We start from the raw sequence: 22,130 nt of genomic DNA on the forward strand, positions 1-22,130 counted from the left end.
CTGTTTTCGGTTGGTTTTGTTACATTATGCTTTACCGCAGGACTTCTCAGAACCTCTAATGGGCTAATGAGCATGGTTAATCCATAAGAAAGGGACATCAAGGGCAGGGTTTTCCAAATTATTTGATGAGTGAATCCTCCCCTGGCTCTCCCGCAGCATCTCCCGGAACTATTTTAGGAAATGCAAGTGTGAGTTCATTTTATCATTTCCCCAGGTATCTAGCCCATTCCAAGTCCCAGATATTTAGTCATGTCCTTCAGAGAGAAAAGAATCAGAAAGAAGTCTCCAATGTCTTTCCCTGGTGGAAGGAAAGGTTGAGGCAACACACCCGTGCGACAGATAAGCCTCCAGATCTCATTGGCTTCACACGATAGTTGCTCATTTTTCCTCAAGCAACAGTCCCATGCAGGCAGAATCACCCAGGAAGCCTTGAAAACCATTAGTTCTGTGCCCCGCACCCAGAAGTGCTGATCTGATTGTTCTGGATGAGGGCCGAACATTGGGGGATTCCTTCTAAACTCCTCCAGGACCCTAAACCAGGATTGAGACGCACTGAACCAAGGGATGGTAAGAACTTCCTCATCTTCCAGTCAGACCACTGGGTTAGCCTCTGAAGGGCCTGTCCGTATTGGAAGTTTCTTAGATTATTGAGCCATATAATATAATGTTATTTCCAAAACTCAAAGAGAGAAGGACTGCAGAGAGAGAAGAATTATTTAACCAAAACTAGTGTCTATAACTGCATGAGTCTCTCAGTTAACTCAGTGTCATGAAACACAGCCTCATATGCCTGACTTGTGGATAAGCCCAGACTTTATCCTTTCTGGTTCTGGGCCTGACATTTTTCCATCATGTCAGTGAGACTGGAACACCACCTCTTAGCTATTTATGCATTAAATAATCATTGTTTCAGGCAGGAGAGGGGAGTGGTTCATAGTACTGACCCTGGGGCCACACAGTTTGAAAACTGGATGCCCACCTACTAGCTGCGTGACCTTGGAAAAGTTGCCTAACCTCTTTGCCTCAGTTTCCTTCTCTGTAAAATGGGGAAAATAACTATTTCACTAAGAGTTGTGAGGATGAAACAAGGTAATCCATGGAGAAGTCTAGAATAGTGACTAGCATACAGAACATTTTCAACAAATGTTGACTGTTACTATTTGTTTTTATTATTTTCAAATGCAGGTCTCTGCTCCAGGCTCTTAGAGATACAGAGAAGATGAAGGCCTCTCTCTGTCCTCAAGGAATTCACAATTGGGCCTGGGAGACAGATATACAGACAGATGGATTGTGACAGATGTGACTGGGCTTTCCTAGTATTACATGCAAAATGCTGGGGGGGTTTCCCAGGTGGTATTGGAGGGGCAGGACAGGAAGGCTTCCCCAAAGAGGTGGCATTTGACCTAGACCTTGAACGGTAAGATGAGACCTATACACTCAGTCATTTGTTAGGACGTGACATGGAAGAGAGGAAGGGAAGATCGAAATGCCCCCTGTCGGCAACTACAAAGAGACATGTTTTTGCAACAGAGTCTGGCAGCCGTGCCAAAGTGACGGCCACCACCCTCTCCCAAGTCGAAGCCCCGAACTCCTGCAGCATTCCCTCTGTGGGATCGTTCCTGTTTATGGGGACTCCCACAAATACTGCCTGGCACCAAGATTGGGACTTTGCATTCGGAGAGAGGGGCCTGCAGTTTTCCATGGTGTGGCTGGATACGTGTCCGTGGGGCTGTGGGTCCAGGAGCAGGCAGGACCAGAAGCGGGATGGGCAGAGCCCTGGGAGGTGGGAGCTCGTTCTTGGGAGTTGCACGAGGCACAAAAATTCCAGAGCATGTCTCCGCCTCAGCCCCTTCAGGATATCCTGTCATTCAACCAAGACATATATAGAGTCGAGAGTGGCCAATTTCACCACGACCCCTGAATTGGCCATTTTTCCTGTCTCGAGGCAGTTCTCACATATCATCTGCTTCAATCCAGGAAAAAGAGGGGGAAGGATTTGAAAGCAAACACTGAAATGAAAGAGAATTCGCTAGGAGTTCATCAGACTAGGTCAGAATAGCTGAATAGTTCCGACAGGTGCCTGGAGCCAGAAGGAGCAAATATTTTCTCACTATGCTACAAAAGTTCATGCTTTTTCTTCTTGGATTGGTGGTACAAAATTTCTGCTCCCCGCCTGAAACTACAGAGCAGGTAAGATGAGACTCACATTTTTGTTGTTGTTGTTGTTGTTGTTATGTTCACGGTATGCTAAAAACCTTTTTGCTTTCCTCTGTGGTGATGGGTAAAGGGTACTCTCTGGACTTCATAAAATAAAGAGAAAGGCTTCAGAGAATAGGATCCTAATGGTCGTGAACCATCTTTCCAAAGGTGAGCTCACCCAGCTGGTTCTATTCCTATGCCAAACCCCGTTGTTAGGATCTCTGACGCTCATGCTAATGTTCCTCTTTCCATTGCAGATGTTGGTATCCCCCTGGGGCAGGGGGGTTTCTTTTGTGTTAATAATTCACTGTGAATACCTCCCATTGCATCATTTTGAATATAGAAAATAACCACGGCTGAAGACAGATGAGCAGACAGATGTTCTAGGGAGTTGTAGGTGATGTCTGGTTGAGAAACAGTGTTACAGAATGCATCAGGAACTCATCCCTTCTAGCTTCCACAGAGTTGTAGTAGAAGTACCCAAAGGGGTGCCTGGGTGGCTCAGTTGGTTGTGTCCAACTTTGGCTCAGGTCATGATGTCATAGTTTGTGGGTTGGAGCTCCATACCGAGCTCTATGCTGACAGCTCAGAGCCTGGAGCCTGCTTCGGATTCTGTGTCTCCCTCTCCCCTGCTCACACTTTGTGTCTCTCTCTCAAAAACAAATAAAACATGAAAAAAGAAAAAGAGGGGCGCCTGGGTGGCTCAGTTGGTTAAGCTCCCAACTTCGGCTCGGGTCATGGTCTCACAGTTTGTGGATTCGAGCCCCGTGTCAGGCTCTGTACTGACAGCTCAAGAGCCTGGAACCGGCTTTGGATTCTGTGATTCCCTGTCTCTCTGCCCTGCCCCTGCTCACGCTCTTGCTCTCTCTCTCTCTCTCTCAAAAATAAACATTAAAAAAATTTAAAGAAAGAAAGAAAGAAAGAAAGCGAAAAAGAAGTACCCAGGGTGGTAGGGTCAGCATCTCTCGTGAAACCCACTGGAACACCAACATCTCAAGCAGGCTCATGTGAGCTGTCTTTTTTTTTTTTAACAACATTTATTTATTTTTGAGACAGAGAGAGAGAGAGAGAGCATGAACAGGGGAGGGCCAGAGAAAGAGGGAGACACAGAATCTGAAACAGGCTCCAGGCTCTGAGCTGTCAGCACAGAGCCCGATGCGGGGCTCGAACCCACAGACCGCGAGATCATGACCTGGGCCAAAGTCGGATGCTTAACCAACTGAGCCACCCAGGCGCCCCTCACATGAGCTGTCTTAACAGAACAAGTTGGGTATCAGATGTGCAGCTAGGTCAGCCGAAATGAGGGGTAGGAACAAGGCAATCTGAGTGATTTATTTAAAATGCATTTCCCCAGGCATGATTTCTATTCATCATAAAACTTAAACATGATTCTGCATCTGAGCCAGGCAAATATTTATCCCTACCGACTCGATGCCAGTTGGATGTCCTCTGATAATGCTTTTCACAAAAATGCTGGAAGCTAGCATAACGGTTTCGTGCTCCAGCTTAGAGGTTTGAGAGTGGTGAGTTTGAACCGTGGCTCTCATATGTTTGTTTATCAACTATGTCTGAGGACCGGTCACTGTGCTCCACAGCCGACTAGTGGTCCAAGCCTGAGCAGGTTAATTCACCTCTCTGAACTGCAGTTCCTCCCCTGACAGTGCTCCACAAACAGCCAGAATCATCATCTTCATTATCATCATCACCATCGGCAGCATCGAGTGCTTGCTTAAGTGCAGAAATCAGGCCTTGACCAGGTTTAAAGCTGAGTTTGCTTTTCAGAGGAGACTGTGTAAGAGACCAAATAAGCCATTCCATTTGAAAAGGACAACTTGAAAGTCAAGAGATTTCTTGAAAAGCAAGTATTAAACCTGACCTTTTGAGAAAGAAAAGAAAAAGTAATGTCCTTCCATCTGCTTATCTAAGTGGGAAAACCTAATATAAAGAAAAGCCGGTTTTAACAGATGTAGAGGCTTCATGACCATTAAAGGGAGTTGATTCAAACTCTAGCTAAGGGTGGCTTTTACTATTATTCCATAAAGAATATTCCAGGGCTATTTTGGTTCATAATGATCATCAAATGAAAGCTGCCCATAAAAACAGATTTTATTTTTCTATGTGCCGTTGTACAGCATGCAGGGAAGAGGAATAAGCTAATCAAGGAATCAAAAGACCTAGGAATGCAAGCTGGTACAGCCACTCTGGAAAACAGTATGGAGGTTCCCCAAAAAACTAAAAATAGAACTACTCTACGACCCAGCAGTTGCACTACTAGGCATTTATCCACGGGATAAGGGTGTGCTGTTTCAAAGGGACACATGCATCCCCATGTTCATAGCAGCACTATCAAAAATAGCCAAAGTATGGAAAGAGCCCAAATGTCCATAGATGGATGAATGGATAAAGAACATGTGGTACATATATACAATGGAGTAATACTCGTCAATCAAAAAGAATGGAATCTTGCCATTTGCAACTACGTGGATAGAACTGGAGGGTATTATGCTAAGTGAAATTAGTCGGTCAGAGAAAGACAAAAATCATATGACTTCACTCATATGAGGACTTTAAGAGACAAAACAGATGAACATAAGGGAAGGGAAGCAAAAATAATATAAAAACAGGGAGGGGGACCAAACAGAAGAGACTCATAAATATGGAGAACAAACAGAGGGTTACTGGAGGGGGTGTGGGAGGGGGGATGGGCTAAATGGGTAAGGGGCACTAAGGAATCTACTCCTGAAATCATTGTTTCACTATATGCTAACTAATTTGGATGTAAGGTTTAAAAAATAAAAAATTAAATTAAAAAAAAAAGGAATCAAAAGACCAAAAGCTTACAGTGTGGCCTTGGCAAGTCACAGAACCTCCCGTCACCTCAGTTTTCTCCCCCCTAGAATGGGGATGATGATACCTCCCTGTTTATCTTCAGCATAGTCAAGATCAAATTAGGTAATGCGCTTGGAAGTATGCATAACCATAAATTTCTCTGTAAAAATAAGACTTATTCTTATGCAGCCTTTATATATTTCAGTAAACTTAGAAGTAGTTATGACATTCTCACCACCCCTACCTAGTGCTGGCCTGTGTGCTATTTGTGGATGGGAGTAAGTAAGAAGTAAGAGACAGGGTCCCCTCCCACAGGGATTTTTAAATGGAAAACAAAGACAACAAAATGTGTTCCACTGGCCAACCACATGAAGAGAAGAAGTTGAGAAAAGGAAGAGAGATGGGTGTGGTTTTGTGGAAATAGTGTCTCAAGCAGGGGCTTGAAAGATGAAGTTTGGGGAACCAAGAGGAGGAAGAAGCACGTTTCTATCAAAAGAGACAATAAGCAAAACACAGAGGTGGGGACAGAGAAGCATTACAGGAGCTAGCATTTACTGCCTAAAATATTCCAGATACTGGGCCAGGCAATTTGCACATATCATTTAAAGGTCTCCGTAACCTGGAGAGTGATTATTTGCACCTCCCCCTTACAGAGGATGGCAAAGGGTGAGGAATGCATTCAAGACTGTACACTTAGCAAGATACAGAGCTTGATTCCAATCTTAGGTTTTTTGACTCCCACATTTTGTCTCTCTTCATTGTATGAAACTGCTTCTTCTTAAACTTGATGGGAAATGAAGGAGATTAGAGAGAGGGGACCAAATCTATTTGGGAGAACCACCACCAACATCTTGGACAATGAGAGATCCTGAAGACAGGGTCAACGTGAGTCTGCATCATTCATACTAGCAGTTGATTCTCTACTGCTTAATGTTGCTAAGTGACTGTTTCTAGTGGGTCTGTTGTATTTCCTACAAGGCATTCAATCAACAAATATTTTACTAAGCACTACTATGTACCAGGCACTGTTCTATGTGCTTGGGAAATATTCAAGGACCAAACAGAAAAAGATCACTGCCTGTTGGAGCCCATAGTCTAGCTGAATTCTAATCAAAATGTTGCAAACACCTTTGGAGCAGGAACTATATGCTTCGTAGCATTTAGCACCCAGACTAGACTATTGCTGTAGAATCAATGCTGAAAGAATATTCTTGAGACCTGTTGATCTATGACCAATTGACCCTAAATAACCACTTTAAAATTTTTCCCATTTGGAAAGTGTACTCTATATTTCAGGATTCCCAATTGGGTAAGTGTATGTAATGAAGTTACCTTGCTTTATTTGACTCCACACTTTAGATCAAGGACAGCAAACAGGTGGCACAAGCAGCCTCCTTCATCACCTACAGCCATGGCAGACATTGCTTGTTGATCCCAACACTCTTTCTACATAAGGTTGAAGGCAACCAGCCAGTCATTACCAATCAACCTGTTGCCATCCCTGTCATTCCACGGACATGAAGCCAATGGGAAAGATTGGCCAACCAAGGTTCTGCTAATGGGACTTGATTTTTTTTTATGTCTTCACAGGCAAAAAGGTGTGATAAGACATCTCTGCTTACAATTAGGACTGAGTGCCGATCCTGCTTGCTCAACTTAGAAATTAAGTGCCCAGATGGTTACACAAAGGTTACCAATGGCTCCGTAGGGGTTCGAGATTGCAGGTACTCATGAGAAAATAAATGTACTCAAGTCTTGAAATGTAAGGGATTGTGAATCTAAACGGAAACTTCCCATCTCAAAAACTACAAAGCATTTCCGTGATTTTCCCTTACTTTAGGACTACATTCAATCCAAACTCACAACTTACAACCTTGCATCTAAAAAATATATTTTTGATTCACATTTCCATACAAAATTGACTATATTGCATTGCACACAAACATTTTCCCCTCATCGTGCCCTTCTTTATTTTAAAAGTCTGGGTTTTGTTTCATTTGGAAAGTTTCTAGTCAGAACATGGACTGAAAAGCCATGGATCTGGCAGTCATCTTATTAGCAAGCTATGGATCCTGATACTAATTAGAACCTAACGAGAGAAGACAAAGGAGTTACAGCTTCATACGTTTTCTGTGAGCATTGCATTGCTGAAATCCTCTAATGATTCAAAACTCTCATAATTCAAGGCTAATCCTTGCAAAGGAAGACGAGCAGTTTCACTTACCGGCTAATGCAAGCAGCCGCACAGCTCAAGTGTCAACACAATGTTCAGTGTACTAAGTCTACTGATTTAGACATTAGACATCTCTCAATGAGCTCATTCCTAATTCAGGGATGAAGGATCAGTACTATTTCTGATTTTGTATAAAATGGAAACTTAACACTGTTATATTACACTATTTTAAATTCATGTTTGCTTAATATGACCATGATATATTCTATGACCAAAATAATCAGTTTTAATAAAAGATTTCTGGGGCACCTGGGTGGCTCAGTTGATTGAGCATCCAACTCCTGATTCGGCTCAGGTCATGATTACAGAGTCATGAGATCGAGCCCTGGGTTGGGCTCCACACTGAGCATGGCACCTGCTTAGATTCTCTCTCTCTGTCTCTCTCTACCTCTCTCCCCTGCTCTCTCTCTCGCTCTCTCTCTCAAAGTAAAAATTTTTTAAAAAAAAGCTTCCCAAGACTAACTGACCTAGAATTATCAAGCATATGCAACAGGTGACCATTCAGGTACCAAAATGGTCACCCATTTTGACCAGATTCTCTTAGGAAGTATATAAAGATTTAGGATTCGAGGTTAAAATTATACGATGGCTTTATTGAAGACCTCTTTGTACTGGCAACTTTTTTTCATGGCCCAGGTGGGCACTTGGTTATGTCCTCCCCACCCTACCATCCCCTCCTCCAACACACACACACACACACACACACACACACACACAGGATAAGATTATTATACTCGTGCTCTCTGTTGCAGAATTGAAGACTTTGATCCGTCATTCATTTATGCTGAAATAAACCCAAGATTGGCCCCTGAGGGGATGTTTCGTTCTGCCCTTGGCTCTTCCTCTTCCCATCTTTGCGAAGAGATGCCCCTGCCAGTATTCTCAAGCTTCCAGAGGAATTGTCAACTCTGTCTCCATCTTGACGGCCCATAAAGCCAGTAGCTCAGGGACTGGATTAGAAGTACAACCTTAAACTCACCTGCACACTATTCTTAATAGCCCAGTTGAAAGAAATGATATTCCTGGAGAATCGTCTCTAGATACACTAAAGTCAAATCCTGGAATAAGCCATCCATGCAGAGATTCCATCAAAATAGACAATGGTGTTTAGCCTCCACAGAATTGCTATTCCAGATCTGTACCTCAGATGGTATAAAAACTGTTCTAAGAAATTCATCATTACATCTCCCTTGAGGATATTGTGACATATATTGCCCACTACATTACACCACCTCTCACAGAAATGTTTATATATAGAGTCCCTGCAAAAGACATTCTCATCCTAGGCAGTTTGATCCAGAGATCCTGTGCATCCCAGAACCTACGATCTTTTCCTTCTTGTATTAGCTGCGACAAGTGTGACGTCCACCGGTAGCATGTACCCAGAGCCTAACACTATTTCCTTTATCTACCAGCCCCACTTCTGACATCATTTCACCTTTATTTTCATTGTGCTCTGATATTTCACCTTTATTTTCATTGTCATCCATTTTATACAATTAAAGGTAAATCATGATTAAGTTTTATTCTCCCTAGACAGCAAAATTCTGTTCAATCTATGTTTTTTAACATATAGGCAAGTGTAAAGAAAGACCTAAATAAAAATCTAGGAAAATCCCACTGCCCAGAGTTAACTGAATTGCTCTGATCATGGGTTTATGTCTTCTCCTTCCTCTCTAAGGTACACCTTTGAAATCAGGAAGTATTCGCTGTCTCTCCCTGGATGCCGCCATATCTGTAGGAAGGACTATGTCCAACCTCAGTGCTGTCCAGGCCACTGGGGCCCAGACTGCATGGGTAAGTAGCACAGCACTTTTCTTGGACTTTGATACTTGATTTTCAACGTCCCATTTCACAGAAAATTGAAAGGAAGGAAGTCTGATAAAAGGAGAGTGTCAGCACCTTTTTTAGAAAATTCCATCTCAGTCTATATGTAGAAAATCTTTCTTGCCCTGTCAGCTTTTACAAAGAAATCTGCTTTCCTCCAGTTAGAGATCTCCCTTTAAGAGAATTCCCTTACAAGTCAGAAAAAGGGACAATTGAAAGGATATCCATTTTTATAAAAAAGATAACTGATCATAGAGAGGATGTAAGAATTCTGGGCTACTATAACCCCAAGTACAATTTTCTTTAAGGTGAGATTTTATTATAGCATCTCAAAGAACGTAGTTATTGTTTGACAACCGAAATAATAGTTAAATCTACTAAAACTTTAATCTTAAGATGGAATCAAACTCTATAAGGACCAGTTCCACTGTAAGAAAAACTACTAGCCAAATCTGAGCCAATAGTATAGTTAGACTCCTGTGGTCAAGCATAACATTTGTGAGCTAAAATTGAACTTCTAACATGATTAAGGATGTTAACACTCAAGTAGTAACTAGGTCCTTGCTAGGATAGGCAAATTATGAAAAATCTCTTTTTTTTCCCTTGGATAGTAAAAAATCAGGCATTTTAATTCATGCATTTACCATTTTTCCCCATTTTTCAGCGTAATGAAACATCTCCTTAAGAGTCCACTTAAGGAGAGGGGCGCCAAGAAGGCTCAGTTGGTTAAGCGTCTGACTCTTGGTTTCAGCTCAGGTCATGATCTCATCGTTTGTGAGTTTGAGCCCTGCATCGGGCTCTCTGCTGACAGCATGGAGCCTGCTTGGGATTCTCTCTCTCTTTCTCTATCTGACTTTTCCCTGCTCACATTCTCTCTCTCTCTCTCTCTCTCTCTCTCAAAATAAACTTTAAAAAAAAAAGAATCCATTTAAGGAGAGAGATTAGTTCTCTTTTGCTTTTCTTTTTTTCTGACTAAAATAATACAAGCAAATTGCACACAGCTTGCAAAGTTTAGAAAGGTATAGAGAAAGAACAAAATAGCAAAATAGAAACTTCTTTCTGTCACATATAGGAAACCCTAATCGGTTTAGCTCATTTCCCTGGTCTTTTTTTCTTCCCCTGTGGCTTCTAAACAGTCGAGCCCTTCTTGCCTGATGTTGACACTGCTTTTTTTTTTTTTTTTAAGTTCATTTAGTTATCTTGAGAGAGAGCAAGCGAGCAGGGCGGGAGCGGGGGAGCAGAGAAAGAGGGAGAGAGAGAGAATCCTAAGCAGGCTCTGCACTGTCAGTGTGAGGAACCTGATGTGGGGCTGGAACTCACGAACCATAAGATCATGACCTGAGCTGAAATCAAGAGTCAGATACTTAACCGATTGAGCCACCCAGGTTCCCCTTACATTGTTGTTGTTGTTGTTGTTGTTGTTGTTGTTGTTGTTTAAACTAATGATAAAATGAATAATAACTTCCATTTATTCAACATTTCTGACATTAAGCACCAGAGAGGTACTCATCCTGTATTACCTCCTTTAATTCTTAAAACACATCTTTGAGTTAGACATTTTTATCTCCATTTCGCTTGTGAGGAATCAGAGATTTAAAGATGATATCTTACCAATTTCTTTTGGCCTGATCAATGATAAAGCAAGTTCAAGTTCAGGGCTGCCTGTCACCAAAGCCTGCTGTCTTTCTACTCTGCCCCATTGCTGGAACAGAGCTTATAAAAAAAGAAAGAAAGGAAAGGGAGATCCTCCAAATGTGTTTCTAACTTCCCTCTTGATTGGTAGGTCCCTTTAGCCCTCCCAGTCAATGACTGGGTTATGCTCCTTATCCTGGAAAGGTCAAGGTTGGGGTTCAGGAAATCCTGGCCTTCTCTCTATTGACTGTTCTGTCGGGTTCACACCAGCATGGGGGCACTGCGTGATCGTGTGTTACAACAGAATCAAGTGGTTAACCCACCCTTCCAGATTTCAAGACCTTTTTTAGCTCCAGATGTGATCATGCTCACATCCAGTTCTTAGAGACATCCTGATATGATACAAAAACTTTTAGGTTGGTTTTTCTCTTTCTAACCCACAAAAACTAATCTGATGCTGTTATTGAACAGACCCCCTGTAGACAAGGCTTTGCCCAGGATACAGCAACCAAAGTCAGCATGTGCAACAGAAGGAATGGCAATGTGCAACAGAACAGAACAGAAAGAATGTCCCCCACAGCCAGGGGGACAAAAAAGACACTAGTCGTGCTCCCACGTTTTGGCTTGAATCCAGTTCTGTCACCGGGCGAGTTAATTGCTGCCATGCCAAATGGGGGTACAAAGTCCTACTCTACAAACCTGCAGTAATATTATAATATTAATGTAGATGAGAGTGCTTGACAGAGGGACACAAAGAAGGCACTTTAATAATGTTTTATAAATAAATGAATGAGTAACAGTTAAAACAGACTGTTAATGAAATGAAAGCCAAATAAAGTGGCATTCTTTCTCTGAGCCCTTCTTAAACAGCAGGTAACTCCTAACATGAGCAGGCAAACGGGATCCAAAATCTTCAGTGGGCTTCATGCCGTCACAATGTGCCAGGCGTGAATGGGGCAAGGCTCCTGCCTGCCACTGAGTGTGCACGGTTCCTCGAGGGGTCACACATTTCCTTCTGCTGCGTCTTGAGGCCCGAGAAGCAAAGTATGTGAAAAGCAGGGACCGGACAGATGGTCATTCTTCTATCCTCTTGTTGGAGCAAAAGGACACTTCCCTTTATCTGCATCTTCCAAACATACCAAATGTCTCCAAAGGCTTCCTTCCTTTAGTTCAGGAAAGAGATAAATGTTCTACTTGGCTGTATATTTCACCTCTCACATTCTGTGGTGATGACAAGTGAGATCTTGCCTATCGCTCGACATTTCCGCAAGGATAAGGCCATTTCAGAGCTGCTGACGTGTGCCCATACATCTTTTTGAGGAAGCCCAAGCCCTGGAATGGCCTTCTTTCCAAGGCAATCATGGCATCCGGTTCCTTTTCAAAGCATCAACAAATTCATTCACTCTGGATACCTCTGGGTTACTTCTAACACTGTTTTAAGAGTGCCTTATTCCAACTAGAAAATAACGCTTGTTTCAATTCTGAAAAATCAGAAAACACAAAAAAGCACAATGAGAAAAAATTACTCATCATCTGCTGAAATTAAGAATAAGGCATGAATTCTCACTTGGGGGGGGAAGATATGTCATCCTGACATAAGGAAGTTGTTTCTACCCAGATTTAACTTGCTTCTCCCTCATTAAAACTTGTACTGCTCTATCAGATCAGCACATAGAAGTCTTTACTCTATAGCACAAAAACATATTTTTAACGTTGAAACAATCACATTTCAACAACCAATATCCTACATGAGAGGAAATAGATTTTTTTTTTTTTATTGGAACATCCCAGTTCTTTTTATTCCACCGTGAACATTAACTGATTTGGGCAACAACTCAAAGTAATGGAAAAAGAATGCAGGCAAAAGGGTTACACAGAAATTGGACTGTGGCCAAAACAACCTGATTACTTCAAAGGGAAATGGTCTTGATTCTTCTTTTTGAGGTCAGCGTCATCAAATCCTGCACATGCATTTTTTCTTCTGCTGTATTATTTGTGTTTCCAGATCTCTTTCTTTCCTGTTCTATGTTTCTTGCCATTCACTGCACAGGTTGTAAATAACGGACTTCTACAGATTTGAAACCAGTCTTCTAGGCACATTCCTTTCGGCTTTGAGTGAGAAATAAAGCTGCGTTCACACGAGGAACCTATTTCACATCAGTTTCCCAGGGAGACAATTTCAGCCGGAGCTATAAGTGGTGCATATTCTCTGCCTGAACACTGTGAGCCAAGCTTTTAAACAAAGGTGGTCACGTGACGAAGTAGGCATTTCTGGTGTTCATTGGGAGAGAAAATTACAGGGAGGACTTTGGCCAAGATCTTGCTGCCCGGGAAGTTTATTATCTTCCTTTAAAGAAACAGAACTGCTGATGATTTGCTGACAGCTTATAACAGGTGAGCCTCCTGCGTGAGGAAAGTCCCAACACAAGAGACCACCAGAGTATCTAGTAACCAACAGGAAATGTGATAATGACCTAAAAGAGTTTTATCAGCTATTTGAGCCTCACAGTGCATCAGCAATGTGCTCTTATAGCACATTCTGTAATATCTTTTCAAGTATGGTTGCTGAGAACATCAATGTTATCATCTTTCTTCATAATGGGGACCTGAGGTGGTTGAACATGATTTGAGAAACAGGAATAGAGTTGACACTTTGGCCTTAACATTTTTATTTAAAAACTGAACAAGTCATTTCATAAATTTTGAACTTAAACCGTTCAGTTTAGGATATAAAGTGCAGACCCTTTGTACTCCCACCCTCCGGCTATCTTTTTCCCAAAGTTCCCTCCAGGGTTGGCCAACTCATAAAAATCAAACATTTATTGAGCACCGACTATATGCTGCACATAATCGCATATATAATAGATAGGTCTAGTCCCTATCCCCAAGGAGCTCACAGGTTAATATAAGAAAGAGACACAAAAGCAGACGAGGAGAATCAGTCATACCTGAGAGCCCCACAGAGGACCTGGGGATTGGGAGGAGCTTTGCAGTTTGCCCGAAGGCAGCCAGCTGGTAAGTGCAAAGGGCATGTCTCATGGGAGAGACCCAGCTCTAACCCGCTACTCTCCCATTTCCCCAAATGACTGCTGGTTTTGCCAAGTCAACTACTGGGAAAGCTGCCTGCCTCTCTCTAGCCTTCTCCTAGAACACTTGCTTCCACCATTAGCCAGATGCCTGTCACTGCCTGGAGTCGATGCCATGACCCCTGGGCTCCCTCTCGTTCTAACCTTTAACTGAGAGGACATGTGGTTTTACAGTAAGATGGCTCACAGACCCCAAAGTCGGATCAGCCTCTGGTCCCAGCATGCCCCATACTCTTGTTCTGGGACCTTGCAAGTTCCTTACTCTCTCTGTAGGGCTATCAGATTCAGTAAACGACAATGGAGGACACCCAGTTAAAATAATTACAGAGAAATAAAATACATGCATAGTGTCTGGGACATACTTATTCTAAAAAATTATTCATTGTTTTATCTGCAATTCAAATTTAGCTGGCATCCTACATTTTATCTGGTAAACCCTTCCTTCGGCCTTAGTTTTCTCATCTACAAAATGGAAATAATGATGCCAATACGGCTACCTCCAAAGTCGTGCTGAGGATTAGGTGAGCTCATACATACATAGGACTTAGGATGCGCCTGAAAGATGGCAGGTATTCAGAATATGCTAGTTACCATGTCTGTCTTTTGTGGTTCTCAGATCACTGGCTGGCCTCTTTATTCCAGCGGATGTGTCTTGGTTAGATTTTTTATTCTAAGGTACTGCTCTTGTACGCTCTGGCTTCGTGGTTCAGGACTCGAAATCTTAGTCAGGCCTGACTGCAATGCCCATTCCAGCACTTACCAATCATGTGATTTGGGGCAAGTTACCTACCTCTCTGGGCCTCAGTTTTCTTATCTATCACCTGAAGATAATGATGATGATAATGATGTCAACAGCATCCGTGCCTTCCTCAGTTGTTGTGAGAATGAGACTGTGCATGTAAGGTACTTAGTGACAGTAAATGCTCAACGAATTCTGTCCGTCTGTTGTCAGGCTGATAACTCACAGTGCTGGCAGCCTGGTTGAAGATGTTCCTGTGTATCCCAGTTTTTATGTAGCTTGTGGCCCTTAGGTCTATTATTTTTCTTCCCACCATTGTCTGCCCTTCTGTGGACTCTATGGGCCACTCTGATACCTCAGGCCAAACCAAAGGCCTGCTCTTCAGAAATGTGGGGAGAGGAGCCTGGGTGGCTCCGTCGTTAAGCGTCGGACTCTCGGTGTCAGCTCAGGTCATGATCTCGAGATTTGTGAGTTCAAGCCCCACATCCCAGAGCCCGCTTGGGATTCTCTCTCTCCCTCCCTCTCTGCCCCTCCCCTGTGTGTGTTCTCTCTGTCTCTCTCTGTCTCAAAATAAACAAATAAACTTAAAAATTTTCAAAAACAAAAAGAAATGTGGGGACGGTAAACATCAGTCTGTGTGGGCTGCTCTAAAAGAATACCATTACAACAGACATTTATTTCCCACTGTTCTGGGGGCTGGAAAGTCCAAGATCAAGAGGTTACAGGGTGCCTAGGTGTCTCAGTTGGTTGAGCGTCCAACTCTTGATTTCAGCTCAGGTCATGATCCCAGGGTCATGGGATCAAGCCCTGCATTGGGCTCTGTGCTGATCATGGAGCCTGCTTAAGATTCTCTCTCTCTCTTTTTCTGTCTCTCGCCCTCTTCCTCTGTCCCTCTCCCCCTCTTGCACTTTCTCTCTCTCTCAAATAAAAAAATTAAAATTAAAAAGAAAATTAAAAAAACAAGATGCTACAGATTTGGTTCCGGGTGAAGCTCTTCTGTCCCCACGAGGCAGAGAAAGAGAAAGTGCTCTGGTCCCTCTTTCCCTTCTTAAAAGGACACTAATCCCTTCATGGAGTCCCCACCCTCATGATCTCATCTAAACCTAATGACCTCCCCAAAGCCCCACCTCCAAGTGCCATCCTGTTGGAGTTTAGGACTTTAGCATATGAATTTGGGCTGGCACAGACATTCAGTCCATAACTGTAAGGATTCACCTTGGCCTTTAGCCCATGGATCACAAGCCACTGGAGACAAGGCTGGGCCAGGATGATATACCTGCTAAGAGAAAGCCTTCCCTCCTCTACAGAATATGTGATGTTGAAGATCAGGAAGATTCCAAGGAGACAGCAAATTGATACTCAACCAGTAGATGCCTTCACCCACAGGCAGACACCCAATGGGACCTGAATAAAGTGAGCTGCTCATCTCAATGAGAAGTATGTGTTGAGACACCTCTTTAGAAATAAGTCTAAAGCACTGAATCTGGCCTCACCAGCCCCTTCCTGCCCATAGCAACAGGAATGAAGGCCTCTTTTCTGTTCAGGCTAAATCTCATTTCACTTTCTTGTGAAAACACAAAGAGAAAACATTAACTTTGAATGTTTTGAAAATAATTGTAGGCATTCACTGAATCTTGATTACTTAATTAAATGAATGATTTGTAAACACATTTAAACCATGGAAAATAATTTTAAGCCGTCCACATAGAGAAGCACAATTCTGAGCCTTTAAAGTCAGAGCTCAGTGGGAATTGCCATCTCCAAGTCTGACAGCCGTGTGACCTCATTAACGGTCCTAACTGAGGCCCTACCTCGCTTCCACATCCTCTTAGGTAAAATGGCTATCGTTAACACTTCGTGGGGTGAAATGCCAAGGGCACTACATGTGATGTAATTGTAAACCTTGGCATGTCATCCAAGGCTTAGACTGCTAACAATAATAATGAAACGAACAGCACAGAAAGGAGACAAAACCAAGTCAAGTTGGTCTTTTTAAGACCGACATCTGGCCCATGAAGGTGTTCAGTAACAGTCTGCCAAATGGTGATGTGGCCCTGAAGAAACGTTTCCTGAACATCCTTGTTCCAGAACTATACTGAAGTATTCAGATGAAAAGTTTCAGAGATCAAAGGTAGAAAACTGAAGGACTTTAACCATGTGTTCAAGAGTAGCCCTTTCCAATTCTACTGTCTTCCCCTGTTTTCCTTTCTGGTGAGTCTAATCATAGAAAAGGACATCTCTAAGGACTAAACAGAAGTCAGGTTTCATTGTTTATTTACGGGGACATTGACTACATTTTCTAAACCTAGCATTAGGGCACATGATGAGCTAATGGATTGTTCTCTTTTTTTTCTTTTTTTTTGAAGTTTATTTATTTATTTTGAGAGAGACAGAGACAGTGCGAGTGGGGAGGGGCAGAGAGGGAAGGAGACAGAGAATCCCAAGCAGGCTCCATGCTGCCAGCGTAGAGCCCAAAGTGAGGCTTGAACTCAAACCCTGGAGATCATGACCTGAGCTGAAACCAAGAGTCAGACGCTTAACTGACTGAGCCACACAGGTGCCCCGTGTCCTCTTTTTTTTTTTTTTTTAATTAAAAAAAAATTTTTTTTTAATTTACATCCAAAGTAGTTAGCATATAGTGAAACAATGATTTCAGGAGTAGATTCCTTAGTGCCCCTTATCCATTTAGCCCATCCCCCCTCCGAAAAACCCCTCCAGTAACCCTCAGTTTGTTCTCCATATTTATGAGTCTCTTATGTTTTGTTCCCCTCCCTGTTTTTATATTATTTTTGTTTCCCTTCCCTTATGTTCATCTGTTTTGTCTCTTAAAGTCCTCATATGAGTGAAGTCATATGATTTTTGTCTTTCTCTGACTGACTAATTTCACTTAGCATAATACCCTCCAGTTCTATCCACATAGTTGCAAATGGCAAGATTTCATTCTTTTTGAGTGCCGAGTAATACTCCATTGTAACTCCATTGTATATATATACCACATGTTTTTTATCCATTCATCCATTGATGGACATTTGGGCTCTTTCCATACTTTGGCTATTTTTGATAGTGCTGCTATAAACGTGGGGGTGTATGTGTCCCTTCAAAACAGCACACCCATATCCCTTGGATAAATGCCTAGTAGTGCAATTGCTGGGTCGTAGGGTAGTTCTATTTTTAGTTTTTTGAGAAACCTCCATACTGTTTTCCAGAGTGGCTGCACCAGCTTGCATTCCCACCAACAATGCAAAAGAGATCCTCTTTGTCCACATCCTCGCGAACATCTATTGTTTCCTGAGTTGGTAATGTTAGCCACTCTGACAGATGTGAGGTGGTATCTCACTGTGCTTTTGATCTGTATTTCCCTGATGATGGGTGATGTTGAGCATTTTTTCACGTGTCGGTTGGCCATCTGGATGTCTTCTTTGGAGAAGTGTCTATTCATGTCTTTTGCCCACTTCTTCACTGGATTATTTGTTTTCTGGGTGTTGATTTTGATAAGTTCTTTATAGATTTTGGATACTAACCCTTTATCTGATATGTCATTTGCAACTATCTTCTCCCATTCTGTCGGTTGCCTTTTAGTTTTACTGATTGTTTCCTTCGCTGTGCAGAAGCTTTTTATTTTGATGAGGTCCCAGTAGTTCAGTTTTGCTTTTGTTTCCTTTGCCTCTGGACATGTGTTGGGTAAGAAGTTGCAGCGGCCAAGATCAAAGAGGTTTTTGCCTGCTTTCTATTAGAGGATTTTGATGGCTTCCTGTCTAACATTTAGGTCTTTCATCCATTTTGAGTTTATTTTTGTGTCTGGTGTAAGAAAGTGGTCCAGGTTCATTCTTTTGCATGTCGCTGTCCAGTTTTCCCAGCACCACTTGCTGAAGAGACTGTCTTTATTCTGTTGGATATTCTTTCCTGCTTTGTCAAAGATTAGTTGCCCATACATTTGTGGGTCCATTTCTGGGTTCTCTATTCTGTTCCATTGATCTGAGTGTCTATTCTTGTGCCAGTACCATACTGTCTTGATGATTACAGCTTTGTAGTATAGTTTGAAGTCTGTGATTGTGATGCCTCCTGCTTCGGTTTTCTTTATCAAGATTGCTTTGGCTTTTTGGGGTCTTTTCTGGTTCCATACACATTTTAAGATTATTTGTTCTAGCTCTGTGAAGAATACTGGTGTTATTTTGATAGGGATTGCATTGAATATGTAGATTGCTTTGGGTAGGATTGACATTTTTAACAATATTTGTTCTTCCTATCCAGGAGCATGGAATCTTTTTCCATTTTTTTTGTGTGTCTTCTTCAATTTCTTTCATCAGCTTTCTATAGTTTTCAGTGTATAGATTTTTCACCTCTTTGGTTAGATTTATTCCTAGGTATTTTATGGGTTTTGGTGCAACTGTAAATGGGATCGATTCCTCGATTTCTCTTTCTGTTGCTTCATTGTTGGTGTATAGGATTTCTCAATGCAACTGATTTCTGTGCGTTGATTTTATATCCTGCAGCTTTGCTGAATTCCTGAATCAATTCTAGCAGTTTTTTGGTGGAATCTCTTGGGTTTGCCATATAGAGTATCATGTCATCACCAAAGAGTGAAAGTTGACCTCCTGCTGGCCGATTTGGATGCCTTTTATTTCTTTGTGTTGTCTGATTGCAGAGGCTAAGACTTCCAATACTATGTTGAATAACAGTGGTGAGAGTGGACATCCCTGTCTTGTTCCTGACCTTAAGGGGAAAGCTCTCAGTTTTTCCCCATTGAGGATGATATTAGCGTTGGGTCATTCATATATGGCTTCTATGATCTCGAGGTATGCTCCTTCTATCCCTACTTTCTTGAGGTTTTTTTATCAAGAAAGGATGCTGTATTTTGTCAAATGCTTTTTCTGCATCTATTGAGAGGATCATATGGTTCTTGTCCTTTCTTTTACTGATGTGATGAATCACGTGAATTGTTTTGTAGATATTGAACCAGCCCTGCATCCCAGGTATAAATCCCACTTGGTCGTGGTGAATAATTTTTTTAATGTATTGTTGGATCTGGTTGGCTAATATCTTGTTGAGGATTTTTGCATCCATGTTCATCAGGGAAATTGGTCTATAGTTCTCCTTTTTAGTGGGGTCTCTGTCTGGTTTTGGAATCAGGGTAAGGCTGGCTTTATAGAAGGAGTTTGGAAGTTTTCTTTCCATTTCTATTTTTTGGAACAGCTTCAAGAGAATAGGTGTTAACTCTTCCTTAAATGTGTGGTAGAATTCCCCTGGAAAGCCATCTGACCCTGGACTCTTGTTTTTTGGGAGATTTTTGATTACTAATTTGATTTCCTTACTGGTTATGGATCTGTTCAAATTTTCTGTTTCTTCCTGTTTCAGTTTTGCTAGTGTATATGTTTCTAAGAATTTGTCCATTTTTTCCAGATTGCTCATTTTATTGGCATATAATTGCTCATAATATTCTCTTATTGTTGTTTTTATATCTGCTGTGTTGGTTGTGATTTCTCCTCTTTTATTCTTGATTTTACTCATTTGGGTCCTTTCCTTTTTCTTCTTGATCAAACTGGCTAGTGGTTTATCAATTTTGTTAATTCTTTCAAAGAACCAGCTTCTGGTTTCATTGATCTGTTCTACTGGTTTTTTTGTTGTTATTGTTTTCTATATCATAATTTCTGCTCTAATCTTTATTATTTCCTGTCTTCTGCTGGTTTTGGGTTTTATTTGCTGTTCTTTTTCCAACTCCTTAAGGCATAAGGTTAGGTTGTGTATCTGAGACCTTTCTTTCTTCTTTAGGAAGGCCTGGATTGCTATATACTTTCCTCTTATGACCACCTTTGCTGTGGCCCAGAGGTTTTGGGTTGTGGTGTTATCATTTTCATTGGCTTCCATATACTTTTTAATTTCCTCTTTAACTTCTTGATTGGCCCATCCATTCTTTAGTAGGATGTTCTTCAGTCTCCAAGTATTTGTTATTTTTCCAATTTTTTTCTTGTGGTTGATTTAAAGTTTCATAGCGTTGTGGTCTGAAAATATGCTCGGTATGATCACGATCTTTTTGTACTTACTTAGGGCTGATTTGTGTCCCAGTATATGGTCTATTCTGGAGAACATTCCATGTGCACTGGAGAAGAATGTATATTCTGATGCTTTAGGATGGAAAGTTCTGAATATATCTGTTAAGTCCACCTGGTCCAGTGTGTCATTCAAAGCCATTGTTTCCTTGTTCATTTTTGATTAGATGATCTGTCCTTTGCTGTGGGTGGGGTGTTGAAGTCTCCTACTATTATGGTATTACTATCAATGAGTTTATTTATATTTGTGATTAATTGATTTATATATTTGGGTGCTTCCCTATTTGGCACATAAATGTTTACAATTGTTAGGTCTTCTTGGTGGATAGACCTCTTGATTATGACATAATGCCCTTTTGCATCTCTTGATACAGTCTATTTTAAAGTCTAGATTGTCTGATATAAGTATGGCTACTCCAGCTTTCTTTTGTTGACCATTAGCATGATAGATGGTTCTCCATCCCCTTATTTTCAATCTGAAGGTGTCTTTAGGTCTAAAGTGGGTCTTGTAAACAGCTGATAGATGGATCTTGTTTTCTTATCCATTCTGTTACCCTATGTCTTTTGATTGGAGCATTGACTCCATTGATGTTTAGAGTGAGTACTGAAAGATATGAATTTATTGCCATTATGATGCTTGTAAAGTTGGATTTACTGATGGTGTTCTCTGGTTCTTTCTAATCTTTGTTACTTTTGGTATTTATACATATGTGTGTGTGTGTGTGTGTGTGTGTATGATGTATGTATATATTCATCTTTTCTTCCCTGATAGAGTCCCCCTTCAAATTTCTTGCAGGGCTGGTTTAGTGGTCACAAACTCCTTTAATTTGTGTTTGTCTGGGAAACTTTTTATCTCTCCTTCTATTTTGAATGACAGCCTTGCTGGATAAAGAATTCTTGGCTGCATATTTTTCTGATTCAGCACCCTGAATACATCCCGCCACTCCTTTCTGGCCTGCCAAGTTTCTGTGGATAGGTCTGCTTCAAACCTGATCTGTCTTCCCTTGTAGGTTAGGGACTTTTTTTCCCTTGTTGCTTTCATGATTCTCTCCTTGCCTGAGTATTTTGTGAATTTGACTATGATATGCCTTGTTGATGGTCTGTTTTTGTTGAATCCAATGGGGGTCCTCTGTGCTTCCTGGATTTTGATGTCTGTGTCTTTCCCCAGGTTAGGGAAGTTTTCTGCTATGATTTGCTCACATAACCCTTCTACCCCTATTTCTCTCTCTTCCTCCTCTGGGACCCCTATGATTCTGATATTGTTCCTTTTTAATGAGTTACTGATTTCTCTGATATCTTAAATCGTGCTCTTTTGCCTTAATCCCCTCTTTTTTTCTGCTTCATTATTATAAGTTTGTCCTCTATATCAATGATTCTCTGTTGTGCCTCCTTCATCCCTGCTGCCGCTGCATCCATCCATGATTGCAGCTCAGTTATAGCATTTTTAATTTCATTCTGGTTATTTTTTACTTCATTTATCTCTGCAGGAAGGGATTCTAATCTATTTTCGACTCCAGCTAGTATTCTTATTATCATGA

The 22,130-nt window shown here is 41.5% G+C and overlaps 1 protein-coding gene across 1 annotated transcript in view; it reads left to right on the forward strand.

The window, feature by feature from the left end:
* The first annotated feature begins 2,112 nt into the window (after positions 1-2,112).
* STAB2 (stabilin 2) overlaps positions 2,113-22,130 on the forward strand; it is a 165,309-nt gene continuing 145,291 nt past the window's right edge. Inside the window, exons 1-3 of the mRNA XM_047066788.1 lie at positions 2,113-2,190; positions 6,619-6,752; positions 8,943-9,058. Coding sequence (XP_046922744.1) covers positions 2,113-2,190; positions 6,619-6,752; positions 8,943-9,058 — 328 coding nt within the window. The remainder of the gene's footprint in view (positions 2,191-6,618; positions 6,753-8,942; positions 9,059-22,130) is intronic.

Source organism: Lynx rufus, unplaced genomic scaffold, assembly GCF_022079265.1.
Source record: "Lynx rufus isolate CCGP_SWC_20201006 ecotype Redwood Valley unplaced genomic scaffold, mLynRuf1.p SCAF_7, whole genome shotgun sequence".
In the NCBI taxonomy this organism is placed as follows: domain Eukaryota; kingdom Metazoa; phylum Chordata; class Mammalia; order Carnivora; family Felidae; genus Lynx; species Lynx rufus.